Here is a 20,052-nt window from a genome sequence, read left to right as displayed (position 1 = left end):
AGAGAAAATTCTACACCAATCAATCTTTTCAAAGCGAGCTCGACTCATCGAACAGACACAATCGGTGAAAAAGAAAACACTATAGAATTCAGTCTTGTTGAAACTAGTGAGAGTATTGATCACCGGACAAAATATCATAGAATTCAGTTTTATTAAAACTAATAAGAGCGTTGATCACTGAACGTATTATCCATTCTCTCGAAATACTGACGTCAAAATCAAAAGATGTTTCAATCAGTAAGCAAAATATCTTAAAAAATAAATAGATTTAAATTATAAAAATAAAAAAAAATTAAAGTAATAAATATAAAGTAAAAATAAAATAAAATTAAAACTATACAGATCAAATGGAGAGAAAGTAACTCAGTGAAAACCCCTCTCCACCGACTAAAAAAACCCTCGCGACCTTTGAAATTCTCGCTTAGACTTCTTTTGCTTATTACTTTTCTATAACGACAGCGAGAGAGCAGAGGGTGATTTGAGTGAGTAGGATGGACTTGTTAGTGTCGGATCCAGCGGTAAACACGCGTGAAACCTAGAGGTACGGAGAGAATAATAAATAGGAAGTAAAAACAGCAAATGATAGGTCGACACGTAGAAGAAGAATGGTGAGTGTTTTGTTTTTGTTTGACGGTGACAGCGACTCTTCCATTCAAATCTAGTATCCTTCTTAACTTCATGTTCTTTATTGGAATGGCCGCCCAGTTTTTCGCTAATCCCTTCATATTTCATTTTTTTAATTATTAATATATACATAAATTTTCCGCTTGAATGGGTGCATGAGGGTTGTGTAGGTTGTTGAACACACAGTTTATATTATGGAAAAAAAGTGGTTTATTATTTAATAATAAAAAATTATGAATATTAAAAAAATTTTTATTTATTTATTTATTATCAACAATATTTTAACTGTGTGATATTAAAATCGTAATTCGTAGTCTGACTTTGGAGTTCAGTTTCTAGTTAAAGTTAAAATTATATACATGAGTGTGTGATTTGTTGAGTGGTATTATTATATTCCTTAAAGCCAGAGCATAGATTTTTTTTAAGTGTCTAATTTTTTAATGATTATTATTTTTATTTATTTTGTAAAGTTAAAAAATTGAAAATTAATTCAAATGGTATATATATATATGCCCAGTAATCTATTTGATTATCGTGAAAATTAACAACTAAAAATAACTCTACATATATAATATATTTTAATTGCAACTAATACTACATTAAATCTAGTTTTTAACAACACTTTTTTAACATTCACTCAAAAAAAAAAAAAATTGATTATCAGCGACGAAAAATTTCGTCATTGATAGTCTAAAATCCGTCACTGATACTTTCAACAATGGATTTGCTTAAAGTTCTTAGGGATGTAAACGGGTAGGGTACCCGTAAAATTGAGAGTATCCAAATCCGAACCCGATTATATATATAATTTCCGAACCCGTCCCGAACCCGTTTAATATTTTAATTTTATTATCCGAACCCGTTCAAAACCCGTTTAACAATACCCGCACAATATCCGAACCCGATTTTTTAAATTCAATTCAATGACAAAAACTAGCAAATAAACTACTTAACATTTACACAACCCAGCAAATAATTATTTATAACCAGATAATCAAATTAATTGTTCATAAATTCTAAAAATCACAAATATTATATTAATCAAATAGCAAATAATTAAATTTTTTAAAAGTATCTAAATAATCAATTCAATGACAAAAATTACCAAATAAACTACCTAACAGTAGAAGGAGAAATGTTCAATGACAAGAAACAGCAAACCCAGCAAACACACCAGTAGAAAATTCCAGTCAACCCAGCAAACCTAGCAAACCAAGCAACAGTAGAAAGTTCCAGTCAAAAAATTTGATTGCAAACCTGAAGAAAGTTCCAGTCAAAGGAAGAGAGAAGGAGATATCGCCGATGCCGACCGGGGAGAGGGAAGAGTTGTCTTCGACTGGGAAGTGGGAGATGCCGCCGCTGGAGAGAAAGAATGAGATATCGCTGACTGGGGAGAGAGAAGATTTATCGTCGTGGTCGACTGGGGAGAGAAAGGAGACGTAGCTGGTGCCGACTGCCGGCACTCGTCAGTGAAGTGGGGGGAGAGAGGCCTTGACTGGGAAGTGGGAGATGTCGCCGACTGGAGAGAGAGAAGGAAATATCCCACTGTGGAGAGAGAAGATTTATGGGGGAGAGAAAGGAGACGTCGCCGGTGCCGACTGGGCTACCGGCAGTCGTCAGTGAAGTGGGGGAGAGGCTTCGACGAAGAGAGGAAAGGCAAGCGAGGGAGAGAGGCGCCGACGGAGAGAGGAAATAGTAAAATGAAAAAGGAAATTAGGGTTAGTTTTGTTAATATAGGTAATCGGGTTCGGGTAATGGGTATCCGATCACCCAACCCCGAACCCTACCCGAATCTGAAACGGATAAAATTTTTCAAATCCAAATCCGCCCAAATTCGTTTTGTAAAAACCCAAATCCGTCCTAATAGGGTTTGGGCGGATCGGGTACCCGTAAAAACCCGCCCACCTGACATCCCTAGTAATGATACAAGAAAAGAAAATTGAAAAATGAAAAATAAAAATCGAAAATTGTATTATTTAGTTTGGTACCACTGATTTATATATAGAGTTAGTTTATGCAAAAAGTTATAGGCAAAAAAAGAAGAAAACAAGAAACTAACTTCTTAATTAACTATTAACAACTTGAGCTAAGCTAGAAGCTTTCATCTAGAATAAAATAACTTCACACATCCCCCTGGCGCAAGCTAGAGAATGAATATCCACCATTTCCAGCTTGAAACCAGAGCTTAGAAAGATGATATAACTAGAGTCTTTGTGTAGTTGTTGGCGAGCTGAGCGTGAGAAGGAATTGGCAATAAGTGAATGAGGCTAGAAGAAACCTTTTCTCATACAATATGGTAGTCGACCTCAATGTGCTTGGTTCGTTCATGAAATGTTGGATTGGCTACAATGTATATTGCAAATTGATTATCACAATAAACACTAGCAGGGAAGGAGTGACTAACATGAAGATCTTGTTGTAAATATTTGATCCATTGGACTTCACAAGTAGTTTCAGCCAAGGCCCTATATTTTGCTTAAGAGGAAGATCTGGAAAATGTTTGTTGTTTCTTAGATTTCCAACTTATACGAGATTTTTCAAGGTAAAAGGAAAATTTGATTATAGATTTTATGATATTAAGACATCCAGCCCAATCAGAGTCATTGAAGGATTTTAAGTAAATAGCAGAAGCATATGTGAAGAGCAACCCTTTCCCTGGAGCATGTTTAATGTGACGAAGGACCCTGTGGAGTGCCTACCAATGAAGGGATGTGGGCTAGGCCAAATACTAACTTAACTGCTGCATTGCAAAAGTGATATCTGGCTTAGTAGTAGTCAAGTATAGTAATCTGCCTATAATTTTTCTGTAAATGGAAGGATCAGGTTAGAATGTCCATAGCATATTTCCTTTGATATAAAAAGATACCAGAACGTGATCTTGCAATTCCTAGTCCTAAGAAGAATTTCAAATTACCAAGATCTTTGATTTTAAGGGAATCATCCAGAAACTGTTTGATTCTATTAATTTCTGAGAGATCATTGCCTGGTAATATGACATCATCCATATACACAAGAATGATAGTAGAAGAAGTGGTTCACTACCATTGCATTGTTTCCAAAGTTCTCACTGTTACCATGGGCCTTCCTTTGCTTCTCAATTCTCAACACTATAGAATAGGCTTCGTTTATACTAGATAAGGGTTCCATGATGAGAATTTTGTTTCTCACATGGTCATAGGTTTCATTAAAGCCCATTAGAAATTACATCTACTTTTGTTTATTTTCAATATCAATAAATGCTTTAGATGCACCATAATCACATATAGGTGCAGGTTCCAAATAGGTGAATTCATCCCATAGTTTTTTTAATTTAGTATAATACATCATCAGAGGGCTATTTTCTTTATTTAAATACTAATTTCTTTTATTAGTTGATATATCAAAGGACCATTACTATCACCAAATATTTCCTTTAATTCCTCCCATAATTCATAGGCATTTGTAGCATAAAGAAAAGTTTCAACTAAGTCTTTTAAAATAGCATTTAGAATCCATGACATTACCATGTTATCTGCCTTCTATCACTCTACATAATTGTTATCGTCTGAATCTGACATTTTACATTTTCCATTTATGAATTCTTGTTTATCCGTGGCCTTCAATGCTATAATCATCAATCTACTTCATGTCAAGCAATTATTTCTATTTAGGGGAGAACTGACCAGGATCATGCTGGGTGAGTCAGAGTTCAACAGCTTGAGCATATTGCCTTCATTTTCGATGAGAGTCTGATTGATTTCTTCTACCATTTCAGCCATTAGACTCCTTAATCTCGATCTTGGTTGGTTATGGAGAGGAAAGAAACTCTTCCAGATCTAGATCTGGTTTTCAATAATTTAGCTCACAGAGTTAGCTCTGATACCATGTAAAAGACAACTATGTTATGAGAGAAAACTTGTATGTTTATTCATTGAGTAGTTTTATATACATAAATTGTGCTATTGGCATGAAAGAAGAAAATTGTAACTGACTAATAGATTTTACAATTCTACTACATTCTATTATATTCTAGAATATTCTATGACTTCTTGAAAATTTTATTTTTTCTGACTAAAGCCCATAAGTTAAATGCATCGTTTTGCATCTTCATTTTCTTGTTGCTTTACGGTGTTGTATTGTCTTGGTATTTAATCTCTTCACTGCATGCATTCATTCTAGGGAGATTTATTATTTAATTCTTAGGTATTACTATTATTAATAAGTTAGTTCTTGTATTTTTAGAAATTTATTAAAATATCTTTATTTTTTTTCTCTCCATTAATGAAATAGTCTTTCCATCTATTTCTACCACTAAAAATATATCAAAAGACTAAATTATCATCTTCTTCTTTTTTTTTCTTCTTCTTCTTCTTTTTCTTCAATTCTTCTTATTCTTCGTAAAAAATTGAATTTTAAAAATTAGGTTATTAAGGAAGAAGAAATAAAAAAAAATGGATTTTAAAAATTGGATTGTTGAGGATGAAGAAGAGAAAGAAGAAGTAAAAAAATTAGGTTTTAAAAATTAAATTTTAAAAATTGAGTTATTGAGGAGGAAAAAGAAAAATTAGGTTATTGGGAAGGAAGAAGACAAAAATGAATTTTAAAAATTTTTCTCTCCTTTTTCATCTATTTTTAAAAGAAAAGAAATCGGATGAACTATTTAATCAACGAAAAGAGAAGGAGGGTTATTGAGGGTAAAATTGAATTTTAAAAATTTTCTCTTTTATTTTTCATATATTTTTAAAGGAAAAAAAAAGACGGAATGACTATTTTGTTAAAATAAAGAAAAGATAAAAATTTTTTAATAAATTTCTGAAAATGCAAAAATTAACTTATTAATAATGGTAATAACCAAAAATTAAATAATAAATTTCCGCAAGCTTGAATAGCTAAACAAATTAAACCCTCCCAGTCGATTCCCTTAAATCCTAATATGATGAATGACGTTATATACTGATCCACCGACACCACCACCAATAATTCTTGTTGCACTTGAGGTTCTTGAATCGTTTTTGAGCATCTCACCCCGGTGAAGTGCTTCTTCTCTTCTTCTTTTGACATTTCCTCTCCTTGCTGCTCTTGTATTCGAAATGACTTAAGCATGGTCCTATGCGGTGCGTCGTCACCTTGCAACTATGAGTGGTGAATTGTAAATGTTTGTGTGGCATTAATTTAATTATTTTTTTCTTGGGATGCAATTTTATATCATTCACTTGACATGAATAATTTTATAAAAAAAAAATTAATAAATTATTATAAAATTATGTATGATTTTATTTTCATATATAATGAATTTTTTTAAAATTAAAAAGAATTGAATTATTTTATTTTAAATAAAATAATTATAAAAAAAAATCAATTGAATTAACTTCTTGTGAACATTCTTAATTCTAAACTAAGAGAAATGAATGTGTATGCCATTTTATATATAAAAGAATGCCTCTCTTGCTATTGGAGATATCGTTTATAAGCAAATCGAAGTGAAAGTACTATTTTCGTGATATTTTATTTTTTAGATATAATATATTTTACCTCTTTAATTTTAATTTTAATATTATATTTATCTAATCAATTTTATCCTTTATTTGGGAGAGAATGAATTTTCTGAAAGAATTTTTAAGGTTTAATGATAGAATTAATGAAAATAAAATTAAGTAAAATGATTTTTCATCAAAAGGAAGAGGAAGATTATGCATTTCCCCTAAAAGAGTCTCCATGAAGTTTTGGATACGGAAGGTATTATAGGTAGAAATGTAGATATTATTCCATAAGGGACACATGCATTGATATGTATGTTGATTTGAGAATATATGGTGTCATATCGAATCCTATCTCATCACAAGGTTGGGATGTGATTGCCATACAAGAATTAGTTATCCCTAAAGTCCACATGTCCTCCACAAAATAAGCCATTGTTTGCTTCATCAAGAATAACATCAGAACCTTAAAAGAATGTCTTTCAAATAAAAAATTATTAAATAAAAATTAATTGAATTGAATCGTTGAAAAATTCTTAATCAAACAACCATACCACCTTTGAGGGTGTAAATAAACACAAGAAACATTTAAGACCTTGCATTTTGTGCCTCTCTTGCTAATAGCTTTTTATCAATTATTCTCCAAATCATAAATATTTTTATAGAGATGTTTTAAAAATTTTCAGTTGTCTTGGCAAGAAAATTAAATAATAAATTAAAATTCAATAGGCAATGAGCCCAAGTAGAGTCCATTGGGTGGATATATAACCACAAGATTATCTTATTGAGCTGGGCTAAATACACACCATCCACTCTGAAGTTGATCAAAGAATTTGCACCCTATTAATTCCTCTTTCTTTTTTTCAAATATATTTTTTATAATTTTTATTATAAGTTTAATCCATTGGAAATTATTTTTTAAAAACTGTAATTGAATAATTATAGTTTAATTGCTGCAAAAAAAACAGAATCATTAATAGCAATTTACAGCTCGAACTTGGACGTCCATTGGCCTATTAGCTCAGTTGGTTAGAGCGTCGTGCTAATAACGCGAAGGTCGCAGGTTCGAAACCTGCATGGGCCAAAATGCCCTTTTTGTTGCAAATTCCAGTCGTTTTACATTCGCGATGAGAATTTTCAGTAGCAAAATAATAGTTAGTGTAAGGAGTACATTTCATTTTTTAATTTTAAATTTTAACTATTATAAATTTATGCATTTCAAAAAAAAAACTATTATAATTTTATGAAAAAATTATTATTCACTCTCTATAGCATTAAAAACTAAATTTTAAAAAATATATTAAAAATATTTTTAATATTTTAAAAAATCTATTAATTAATCTTTTCAATAGTATTAACCGTTAAATATTGTAAAAATTTTAAAATGTTTCTAGAACTAAATATTAAATATTTTGAAATTTTGAAATACTATTAATAAAATTTTTAAAATTAGAAAAATTACAGTTATTTTTTAAAAGATAACTATGATTAATTACTTACAATTTCCAGTATGCAAGGCTTTCCATGTTTTGTTAATTTACAATTTTATTGTTATTTAAAAATTATTTATTTAAATATTTAATTATATTAATATACTATTTAAATTTAAACTTATTGAAAAAATCTCTTAATATTTAAATTATAATTAATTAAATTTTATTATAAAAGAACCCTCTTAACACACTACAGTGAATACTAAAGTCAGCAGTAAAAATGTTTTTTAAAAAAATATAGAGTTTATTATTATAATTTATGGCAGTAATATATAATTAAATATAATTTTATAAATATTTTATAATAAAATTATAATTGTTTGTAAAAAGTAATTATTAACCATAATAAATATTAATATTAAAAAAAATTCTTTTAATACTCAATTTTTATTATTATTATATTTTTTTATATTTTACTATTAACCACTCATATTATTATTGTATGTTAATTAATATAATAGTAAAATTGATATCGTTATAATAATTTTTTACTATTAATTTTAATATTTATTTGTAATCATATTTAAATTTTATTTATTAAAATTTTATAATAAGTTAAATTAAATATTTTTTAAAAATAATTAACTAAAAAATTCATAAATAAAAAATATAAAAATAAGCATTTTTTGTGATGATATTTATAAAATAAAACTTTTTATTCCACTAGCTTATTTATAATATTTTATTTATAATAATAAAATAACAAAAATAATATATATTTTTAATTTTATTTCATGATAATAATTTTAACTTAACTTTAATTACATGTGAATTGCATTTATTATAATTCGATATTATGATATAGAGAGGGTAATTTTCATTTATGTTCACCGAATTTTAGCCACTATTTTATTATAATTATTAAACTTTAATTTATTTCAGAATTTCAATTTATTTTAAAAAAGTTATTAACGTTTAAATATTTACTTGAAATGATTACTCGGATGAGTTTTCTGCAGATTTTCTAACGAAACTAAAACTGTCCATTTGAAATTTACATTAAAGAGATAGAGTTAAAACTTTATCTTGATGTCTGAGTGTTCTCCCTGCCCAAATGAGAAAATGGAAGCGGTCGTGAAAGATAACCGTGTTACTAAGAAGTGCAAGATTCGTGACCGCTTTAATGCAACAGTTACAAAAGGAGTGTCCTTTGAAGATAAGGTTCTCGATGCCACAAGAAAGATGTGCTTGTTCAAAGAAGATGTCTCGGGCAATGGCGATGTGAACAGAACAAGGATAGTGATGAAGGAGCTGGAAAAATACGAGCAATTTGGAGAGTGGATGCAAGTTACAAGGCGCAGTAAGCGCTCTCACAATAAGAACATGGAGAATTTTTCTAAAACAGACCACCTTGTGTCCAGATTTGGAGTGCTTGGTGAAGAAAGCATATCGATCACTGAAAAGGAAAATAATGGGTCTAATCTTCTTGATTTCGCTCTTAATGGTGTAAAAAATAAATGTGATTCGTCAAAAAGAAATAAAGTGACGAAAGGAGTGAATGGGCAAAAGAAGACAAATGGTTCTAAATGGATTGCACGGATGAAATCGAAAGAAAATTTTTTGAAGATCAATGTCGATAGAGCATGGTACGCCAATACAGCATGGGATATAGAGGAGGTTTGATCCGAGATTGCAATGAAACTTGGATTCAAGGTTTTACGACCATTTTTAGAAAGACTAGCGTTCTAAAAGCTAAATTAAAGGAAATATATGAAGGCATTTATCTAGTAAAAGAGCTACAAGTTCAAAATTTTATTCTTAAAAAGTGATAGCAAGATGGCAATTGGCATGTTCAATGGCAAGAATCCGATCCCTAGTGAGGTGGAGTAAATGAAGAGGAAGAAGGATGCCGTTAACAAAGAGTTCATCGGCGGATAGTAGATCGAATTCTAGGAAGGATGGATTACGGATCACCTAGAACTTGAATTTGGGGGAGGTGGAAGCGCGGCTTCTTCTTCCACTGCTGCATGGAGATAGTGGTGCTTGACTGGGTACATTGCTCGGGCTGTCCATGATTGGTGTATAGAGAGAGAGGGGGATAAGGTGGAGAAACTTCTTAGTTTGCTAGGGAGATGTGAGAATTTTAGTGCAGGTGACCCTACGGCTACACGTAGTAAAGAAACTCTATTATTTGATGTGGCAAAAAAAACTTTTTAAAAACAAAATTTTGAATAAGTTGAACATGTCCCGTGTGCATTTCGTTAGAAAATCTATTTAAAACTTATTGAGTGACTATTTCAAGTAAATATTTAAACGTTAATAATTAAAATAAAATTTGAATCACGTAGGACATGCGACGTGTATATTTCATTAAAAAATTTATCTAAAACTTATTTAAGTGACTGTTTCAAGTAAATATTTAAATGTTAATATTTTTTTTAAAATAAATTAAAATTTAATAACTATAATGAAAAAATATCTTAAATTTAATTACCGTGAATGAAAATTATCCAATAAAGAGATCATATTTAATTGTTTTAAAAAATTATATATTAGTGATAATAACAAAAAAGACTATGATTTGGCCCTTTTTAAGTATGATAGTGTGATTTAATTTGTGGTGAAAAAAATTATGTGATTTTATTTATTAGCAAAGTGACTTTTTTTTTCTAATAGTTAATAAATTTTGATGTGGTATTTAAAAATAAACTAAAAATAATTTTTTATTAGAATAATTATATTTTAATTCTTAAAATTTAGTAAAACATTTAATTTAGTTTTTATATTTCTAAATCTAGTGATAAAATTCTATTTTATTAATAAATAATATCTTTAATTATAATTCATCCTTATATTTTTATAAATTGGCCTTTAAATATTATAATTATTTATAATAAATATTTATATTTTTTATAAAATTTTCATATTGATTAAATTTTAATATCTTGTATTTGGCAATAAAATACTAAAATAAAAATTATATTAAAAATCTTGTTACAATATGAATCCAGATTTAAGGCTGAAATTTTTTTTGTCTAACTTCCCCTTCTCGGTGATTTATTTTGATTATTTTGATTTAATTAGGCAAAAAATTATGGGTCTTGTTTTATTATTTTTCACATAAAGGGTATTAAAAATTAACAAACAATTAATTTTTAAATTTAAAGATTTATTAGTAATTATAATATCTAGAGATTAAGTTGTAAAAATATAAAAATTAATTTTAATTAAAAATATAAAATTTAAACTAAATGATTATTTTAATAATAAATTAAATTTTAAAAATTAAATTTAAAATTATAAGACTAATATATAGATTTTACTAAATATCAAAAAGTAAATTGTAAATTTATCAATAATATTTAATATTATTAAAGGAAAAGCAAATGGTATGAGAATTACAAGAATGTTTTTATTATAATTAAATTAAAATATAGTATCCTATTTAATAAAACATGAAATCACAAGATAGTTTTTATAATTATTTCTATATATTATGTATAAAATTAATAAAAACTTACAAATAAAAAATAAATAATGAATATGCGTAAAAAAAAAATAACATGGGGAAATATATATGAGTTGGCATCATGAAAAATAATTTAGCTGAGCAGAGAGATTACGTAAACAAGTTGATGCATTATACAAAGGATATTTTTTATTTATTTATTATTTTTGTATTAAATAAAATAATAATAAAAAAATAATTATTTAGGCAAGTTTTTGTATACCAAAAATAAAGTGTACATCTGTTTTATCATATCTGTCGTTTCCAAATTTGAAACTAATACAAATCTACTTACTAAAAATTGGAATAATTTTTTAAGATTTCTGAAAAAAAAATAAAGATAAATATAAATCAATATATATGATTATTATATATTACTGGAATAAAATATAATAATAAATATTATTGATAAAAATTTTTTTACTAATATTATAATTTTTTTTGTCGTTATATTTTATTATATATTATTAACAGTAATTATTTATATTATTATTATATATTAAATAATATTATAATGAAACTAATATTATTATAAAAATTTTACTACTCATTTTAACATTTATTGTAATGAATTTATGTTTAATAATAATAATTATGAGTAATTTTTATTATGTTAAATTTAAAAATATTTTTTCATTATTTATAGGTGAACAAATTTTTCTTTACTTTTCATAAAAAATGAAACCACGATTTTCTTAAAAAATAAAACAATGTAAATAAAAAATATTTTTCACAAGTAAATATACCTTTAAAAGTTTTTTTTTTTTCTGATTGTTTCCAACATAAAAAAAAAACTTCTATAACGAAAATATGCAATAATATTTCCATAACCAAAATTAAATAATTATTTTATACAAATTTATTTGTAATCATAAATTTAAATTATATTATTAAAAATAAATAATTTATAGTAAAATATTTTAATGATAAAATAGTGAAGTTTTTAGATACAGTTTCTAATGATTTATAATTATGAAAATATAAATACGTTTTACTATTTTAAATTAGAAATGAATTTTTTATTATCCCAAATATTTTTCCATGCTTGAATTTTTCATACAAAATGAAATATATTTTCCCTTTTCCTTTGTTTATTAAGTATGTTCGGATCAAAAGTAAATGCAACACTAAAAAATCTAGAGAAATAGCGATTAAATGAATTTATCGTTATATAGCGATCAATTTATAATTATTTCACTATGATGTCAATAAAATAATATTTGTATTTAAAAAATACATAGCAACTAATTGATCGTTGGATGGTTGCTAATGCGTGACTAAATTATAAATGATCACTAATTATCATGGAAAACAACAGTAATGAATTTAGCGACCAATTTGCTATATTTTTATAGTAAGGATACGTGCCATAAGTTGCGACAATTTAACAACTATTTTATGACAGACTTAGCGACTAATCAACAACTAATGTATAATTGCTAAAAGATTTTTTTCCCTTCATATGCATGAGTAAAACGATGTCATTGGTGTGGATAACGATAAAATAGCAATCAAATATTAGCTGTCAATCACCGATTAAATTATGATCACTAAGCTAAAAGGACGTTATTTTTATATAGTGACCAATTACATGTTCGTTAAATTTGCAATAACGGTAACGACGAATCAACAAACTTATATGTGGTCGCTAAATATTTTTTTGCCTGCATATACATGAGTAAAACGACCGGCTAAACACAGACTATTTTGTTTTGGTCGCTAAATGGTCGCTTTTTCTAATAGAGACTAAATTCACCCTTTAGCGACCAAATAGTTTGTCGCTAAATTACTATTTTTTTATAGTGATGATATATAGAGTTATCATTATGATCAATAAATAAAAAAGTGAAATCGCTGTAAAAGCTTCAAATTATACATGGAATAATTTTAAATCCATAACACATTAATACCAAAATTTTAATAAGTATAAATTAAATCCTCATAATACCTTTTTATTAATAAATTTACGATTCATTTTTATTGTTTGGCGTCACTCTAATTAAAAATTTATTAATGATCTACTATTAACTTTCTTTTATAATATCTTAACAGAACTAATAAGACATGATAAAGAGTGAAAATCAGAATAATTTAATTACTGTATTTTTTTTTCTAGAAAGAGTGTATTTTACATACCATCTATTTTATTGTTGGAGTTTGATAATAAAAACTAATGAGTTTGGTATATGATAAATTATTTTTAGAGGGTTAAACTCTAATTAGCAAAAACCAATAATAATAATAATAATAATAATAATAATAATAATAATAATAATAATAATAATAATAAGATAAAATCTAAGGTAATGGGATAAGGGTAAATTGAGGAACTAAAATCGAAGGTGTCAATTTCATGTATTTGTTTAATATTAAAATATGGAAAGTAGACAACCTAAAATGATACGTTTCATTATGACCTTGCACTGATTTTCCTCTATATAATGGATGCAAATCTCAACCCTAGCCACAGAGTCTAATATCAACCAATGCTTTCTTTCTTTGCTTCTTTGTCTTTGGTTTTGCTTATGATAATGGCAACTGACATGCAAGGAAAAAAAACTAAAGGAAAGCAAAAGATAGAAATGAAAAAAATTGAAAACGAAGATGGCAAGCTTATTACTTTCTCAAAGCGTAGGTCAGGGATCTACAAGAAAGCTAGTGAACTTATCACTTTAACTGGTACTGAACTAGCTTTCGTTGTGTTCTCGCCTGCTGGTAAGCCATTTTCTTTTGCACATCCTTCTGTGGATGAAGTCACTAATAAGTTTCTTGGCAAGCAACCACAGGCTAATACACAAGGCAGTACTCATCCCCTGATCGAGGCTCATCGCCAGGCAAGGATTGAGGAACTAAACCGACAGAACAATGAATTTCTTCATCAACTGGATTTAATAAAGGAGAAAGGGAAGCAACTGAAGCTGAGAATGACAGGAAAAGAGAAAAAAGGATGGTGGGATTCTCCTATTGAAGAGATGAATATTCAGCAGATTTTAGATGCTGAAGTTTCTTGCGAGGAAATTCGTTCGAGATTGATCAACAAGTTCATGATCAAGACTTCTGGAGGAGCTTCTTCTTCTGCAGTTCATCATCAATCTCAGATGATGATTCCTTTTCCTCCTATGGGTGCTAATGTGATCAATCCGCCTGTGTTTCCTCCTGATTTTCATTAGTTATAACAAAACCATCATGTCAACCTCCTATTTTCAATAATAATAATAATGAAATAATCTTCCCTAGATCATGGGGAATTTGCTATATCGTTTGCATATGTGTATGTGTTGCATGTGGAATTTGACAATTTCAAATCAAACATATATCTTATGCTTATTAGTATTGAATTATATTTGTCTAAAAAAGGGTATTAATTAAGATTTCTCTCTTTCAAGTTTTTCAATATGGGTTTGGCTAGCTGGTCGTCTGTTTTAGATCATCAATGGAGTAATTAATCAATTAGGCTTTCTTTTTATAGTTAATTGCATGTGTTTCTCTTCCACCTTAAATTTCATTATTAGATAATTATGTGCGTTTTAATATTAAAAATAACGTGTAACACGTGTTTTAATAAAATATTTATGTGTATTAAATATTTAAAATGTCGTATTCTAAAATATTTATGTGCGATAAGTTAACGTGTAACACGTGTTCTAATAAAATATTTATGTGCAATCAAATATTTAAAATAACGTGTTCTAAAATATTTATGTGCGATCAATTAACGTGTAACACGTGTTCTAATAAAATATTTATGTGCAATCAAATATTTAAAATATCGTGTTCTAAAATATTTATATGCAATCAACTATTTAAGATTACGTCACAAAAACATCAATAATATAACATGTGCCACTTGATAAAGGAGATATAGACACCAAAACTCCCTCCATATCACTGAATTAATCATAATATACATGATAATTAAAGATAATTTAAATTTATTAAAATTTTTATTTTTATTAAAATTATTGATGTGTTTTCTTACTATAGTTTATGAATAGATAAGGCAGTATTCTAGATTCATATAATATTTTTTCACTATTTTATACTTTATTTTGAATGATTCTCGTTAGAGTAACCGAATAAAAAAAATCAATCAAATTAAATTAATTCAAAATTTTAGTTTGAATTTTTTTTATTTCAATTCGATTTGATTTTTAATTTTAAAAATTTTAGTTATTTTGATTTGATTCGATTTTAATCAACAAAAATAACAAGAAAAAAAATTGAATCAAACCGATTAGTGATAATACTATATTATTTTTTATAATATAGAAATTAGATCATAATAAAAATTGAAATATTTTAATTAAATTTTAAAATAATAAAAATAAAGTAGAAAAAATAAAAAATACATCTAAAAACTTAACCGATCAAATCAAATTAAATCAGATTAGTTCCATTCTAATCGATTTTTACTACAAATCAATTTGATTAAATTTTTAAAAATACTAAAATTTTAATTTTCGATTTGTTTAATTCAATTCGATTTAAATCGAACCGACCGAATAACCATCCCTCTTTCTCCTTCTCTCTAATTTTTGTTGGTATCGAGACTCTTAATTTACTCAATTACTTCTTAGAAATATTATTTTTAATGTTTTCAAAAACTTTAAAATTGTTAATTAAAAATGCATTTAAATATTTTTTAATATTTTTATATTTTCTATCAAATTTATTGAATAAATTATTCTTAAAATATTATAGATGTAAAAATATATGTATACAGCTCAATAATAATTCCAAAAAAGAATGTTTGTGTGAATTCTATTGGTCTAAAATTTTTAATATAAAATACAATAATTTATTAAAGAAATTATTTTTAAAATACTATATATGTAAACATATTTGTATACAACTCAAATAATAATGTCAAAATAGATTGGTTGTGTGAATTCTATTGGTCTAAATTTTTTATTATAAAAATGCAATTTATTATGGTTTTTTAAAATAATATATTCAATTTATTATGCTAAAAAATTTCAAATTTATACACAAACAGAAATGTTTATGGAAAATTGATATTTTATGATTTACAATATTTTTATGAAATTATTGTAATTCTATTCTATCTATGATTTGCATTGTTAAAATTTCCATTCAGATTTCCCAAAACCTAAATCTCATTAATAGTCATTGCGAGTAATGCAGTAATTTCGATAATTTTGTAATGGTACAAATAACGGTTTGTTATATTTATAAAAATAATAAAATAATATTTAATATGATTTAGCTTAAAAGTATAGAAAATAATTAAATAATTTTTAAAAGTTTTTTTTTAATTATTCTTTTAACCCTCAAATATAATATTAATCCACCATTTTTTTAAATTATACCAATATTTAGAATGAGTTTGAAAAAAAAAATATATGAATTAAATATTTAATTGTATTGTCTAGCTTGAAAAATATATAATTAATCTGAAAGTATAGATTTAGTTTCCATTCCTCTCTCCTAAAAAATTATTAATAAAATAGATATTTATAAAAAAAAATTTATACTTTTAACTTTATTGCAATTCTATTCTAAATTTTTAAATTATTATCAATTTTACTATAAAATTTGCTAACATAGTATTTTGATATGAAATTAATATGACGAGTGCCGTGCGTTTTGATATGAAATTAACATGATGAGTGACGTGATAATTTCATTAATTTTTAACGATACAAATAACTGTAGAGTACGACTGAAATAATATTAAAAGATGAAAATTTAATTAAAAAAAATATAGTGTAATTATAATAAAATCAAAAATTTATTATTATTATTATTATTATTATTATTATTATTATTATTTTACAAAAACATATTTGATGAGTAGTCACAAATGAATTTACACTGGAAAAAAATAAAAATGTCAATAAAATGTGCAATCGACTATGGTGTTTTAAGATTAGTGCATAAATTATACTATTTTCTACGTACACATATCTTAGTTTTTGAGAAATGTGTATACATACTAATGGCAGTTTAAGAAATAGATCAGTTAAATTTTAAATTCTAAAATCAAATGGGTTTATTTAATTACCTTCTTTTTCCAAAAGATTTACTTATATGTGACAATTTTTATTTTAATTAAATATAACAAAATAAAATTAGTATGATATGATCATGTTTTCATGATATTATCATTTCTTTTAATAAAATATTATATATTATATACTGTATAAAATAATTTTATAATAATTTAACATAAATATTAAATGTTATTATTATATTTTAAATTTTAGATAATAATATTTTATGTCAAATTATTGTCTTAAGCCAATAATTTAACATCAGTTTATAATTATCATGAAAAAATTTTAATTTTTTATTATATATAATAATATATTTTTTTAAATGATTTATTTTATATTTTCAATAGAAATAGTATATGGGTGAGGTGGATTATGCATGATACTAAAATTAAATAATTATTTTAAAAATATTAAAAATTGATTATATTATTACACAATAAATTATTTATATATGGTAAAAATTTTAAAATTTAAAATAATTTATTTAATAATGATAGTTATGTTATGATAATTATTTTATTATTTACAAGTGAATGCATTTTTCTTTATTTTTCATAAAAAATGAAAATCACAATAGAAAATTATCTTCATAAGTAAATACACCATTAAAATTTTTTCTTTTTAATTATTTCCCACATAAAAAACAATTAATTTTCTATAACGAAAATATATTATAATATTTTTATAATTTAAATTAAATGACTATTTTATAAAAAATATTTATTTGCAACTATAAAAAAATTTAATTATATTATTAAAATGAATTTTAGATATAGCTTCAAATGATTTAAAATATTTAATTTGATTGATTAAATAAGTTTTCTATTTGAATTTCAATTCATTCTATTGGTGGATAAGATTTTATTATTTTTGTTTTAAATTTAAAATTATAAAGTAAAAAAATCTTTATTTGATTTAAATGAATTTTTTATGTAACTTTCCAACTCTAGATTTTATAATGAATATAATTTTGTTATTTTTTTAATTTAATTACGATTACAAGTTTAATTTTAGGATTGAGATAAAAAAATTTTATTTTAGGTGGCTGAGATTAAAAAGCTACTTAATTATAATCATCATCATCATCTTAGTCATCATATAATTGATGAAAATATAATATAAAATAAAAAAAAAGTAATCAATTTGTTAGATAAAAAATAATATAATTTATTTTGCATGGTATAATATATTTTAATATATCATTCATTAGTACATAATATCAAAGTATTATCATATTAATTAAAAATAAAAAAAATTAAAATAAAATTATTAAAAAAATATTAGCATATGAGAATCAATATATAACAATGAAAAATTAATTAATAAAAAGCAAGAGAAAAAAAAAAGAAAATTTATAATTTATAATCTATAATATGTTAATTTTAATGATTATTCAACTTATGCAAATTTAATATTAAATGAAAAAATTAAATTTGTTTGCTGAAAAAATAAGAGAGCAATTTTTTTGTATGGTATCTTATACTTTAAAATATTATATATATTTATATAGTTTATTAGTATATAATGTAGTAGTAATCCAATTAATTAAAAAATTTAAAACATATAAAAAGTAATTATAAATTACTTTCGACACAAATTTCCCTCTGTGATCTATTTGTGACTTGATGCTCTCGCATTTTTTTTTTCCTTAAACCTATCTTCTTATTTTCCATTCTCTATAAAAGACAATCTGCGGCATTGACTATCGATAAAAAAGAAATGTTGTTGTCTCTATTAAAAGTTTCAGAGATATTCCAATTATCATTTATGATTTCTGTATGGCGGAGATATTTCTCATATACAATCTAATTAATTTTCAAAATATGCAGAATTTTTTGGCAGATTTATGGCGTCAATCCTCGAATAATTATTGTATTGAAGAATTTGATTTCTAATTACAAACCGGACATTTTATTTTTTATGGTAATAAAAATTTTTAGTTTTCGTATGAAACTTTTTCCTAGTTAAAAAAAAATTAAAATCTTAAAATTAAGATATAATAATGAAAATGAATTAATAAAAACACATACGTTATAATATACATTATATATTAAAGTAGGAAGGAGAGAAAAATGAGATTATCTGTAATGAGCATTAAAAATTTAATGAGAGTTTGAGGGATATTTAAAAATAATATTGTATTAAAATATTTATTTATATTATTTAGCGACAAATTAGCGGCAGTAAGTCGTCGCTGATTTAGCGATGGCTGTAAATTTTGGTCACAAAAATTTAGCGACGAAGGTATAAAAATGGTTATAAGTCCATCGCAAAAACCTTTTGCGATGGAGAAAAAACTTTCAGCGATGGAATTTTTCGTCGCAAAAGTCCATATTTTTTATAGTGATTAACTTATCCAGCTGAGTATCACAAACCCCGAACTATCTACTTGTTTAATTATAATTTACTTTAAATAATGAAAAAAATATGAAGGAGATACATAATTTTTGTGTTGATTTCCATAGTCGCCAATGATATTGCTCACATGATAATTTTTTGGCATAAATCTGTAAAATAGAATAAAAGAGAATACTAAGTGCTAGATTACTTAGATTAGTAGATGTGATGAGTATATTATAGAATCGATTGTTATTATTTGATCATGGAGGTCGTAAACTCCTTAAAATTATATTAGATAGAGTTTGAATATTATCAGGAGTGAATAAAATGATAGAATTACAACCCACGTAAGATAGAAAATCCTATATAAATTAGGATATAAATTTCTATTAGATAAAAGTAATATTGTGATATGAATAATGTTCTGTTGTAATTAGGATTTTACTATTGCAGTAAGAGTTATGAGATATTTGAATAATTAACTCGATTGAGATCGGTATTTAATATATTTTAATATTGATTTAAATCAATTATATTGTATGTTTAAAATTAAAAAAAAAAAGTACAAAACATATCTTGTTTAATTTTGTATCTAAATAATTTTTCATTAGTTTTTCATTTTAGAATTTTTAGTTTAATTCAAGAGTATATGGTTTAATTTTATATCTAAATAG

At 25.4% G+C, this 20,052-nt stretch overlaps 1 protein-coding gene and 1 non-coding gene across 2 annotated transcripts; both read left to right on the top strand.

Annotated features, from left to right (window-relative positions):
* The first annotated feature begins 7,090 nt into the window (after positions 1 to 7,090).
* TRNAI-AAU lies at positions 7,091 to 7,164 on the top strand. Its single transcript has one exon. It is a non-coding gene; the product is annotated as a tRNA-Ile (tRNA).
* A 6,388-nt stretch (positions 7,165 to 13,552) lies between these two features.
* Positions 13,553 to 14,191, top strand: LOC110615359 (agamous-like MADS-box protein AGL62). Its single transcript, XM_021757202.1, has one exon. It carries the CDS (start codon positions 13,553 to 13,555, stop codon positions 14,189 to 14,191), a length of 639 nt encoding a protein of 212 aa, XP_021612894.1.
* Positions 14,192 to 20,052: the final 5,861 nt, after the last annotated feature.

This window comes from Manihot esculenta, chromosome 5, assembly GCF_001659605.2.
Source record: "Manihot esculenta cultivar AM560-2 chromosome 5, M.esculenta_v8, whole genome shotgun sequence".
Taxonomy (NCBI): domain Eukaryota; kingdom Viridiplantae; phylum Streptophyta; class Magnoliopsida; order Malpighiales; family Euphorbiaceae; genus Manihot; species Manihot esculenta.
Note: the sequence above shows the minus strand (reverse complement) of the source record. Positions and strands in the feature narration are given on the sequence as shown.

Bases quoted from the DNA above. Each gene is read 5' to 3' on its own strand.
- LOC110615359 (XM_021757202.1), top strand. From the start codon at position 13,553: ATGGCAACTGACATGCAAGGAAAAAAAACTAAAGGAAAGCAAAAGATA.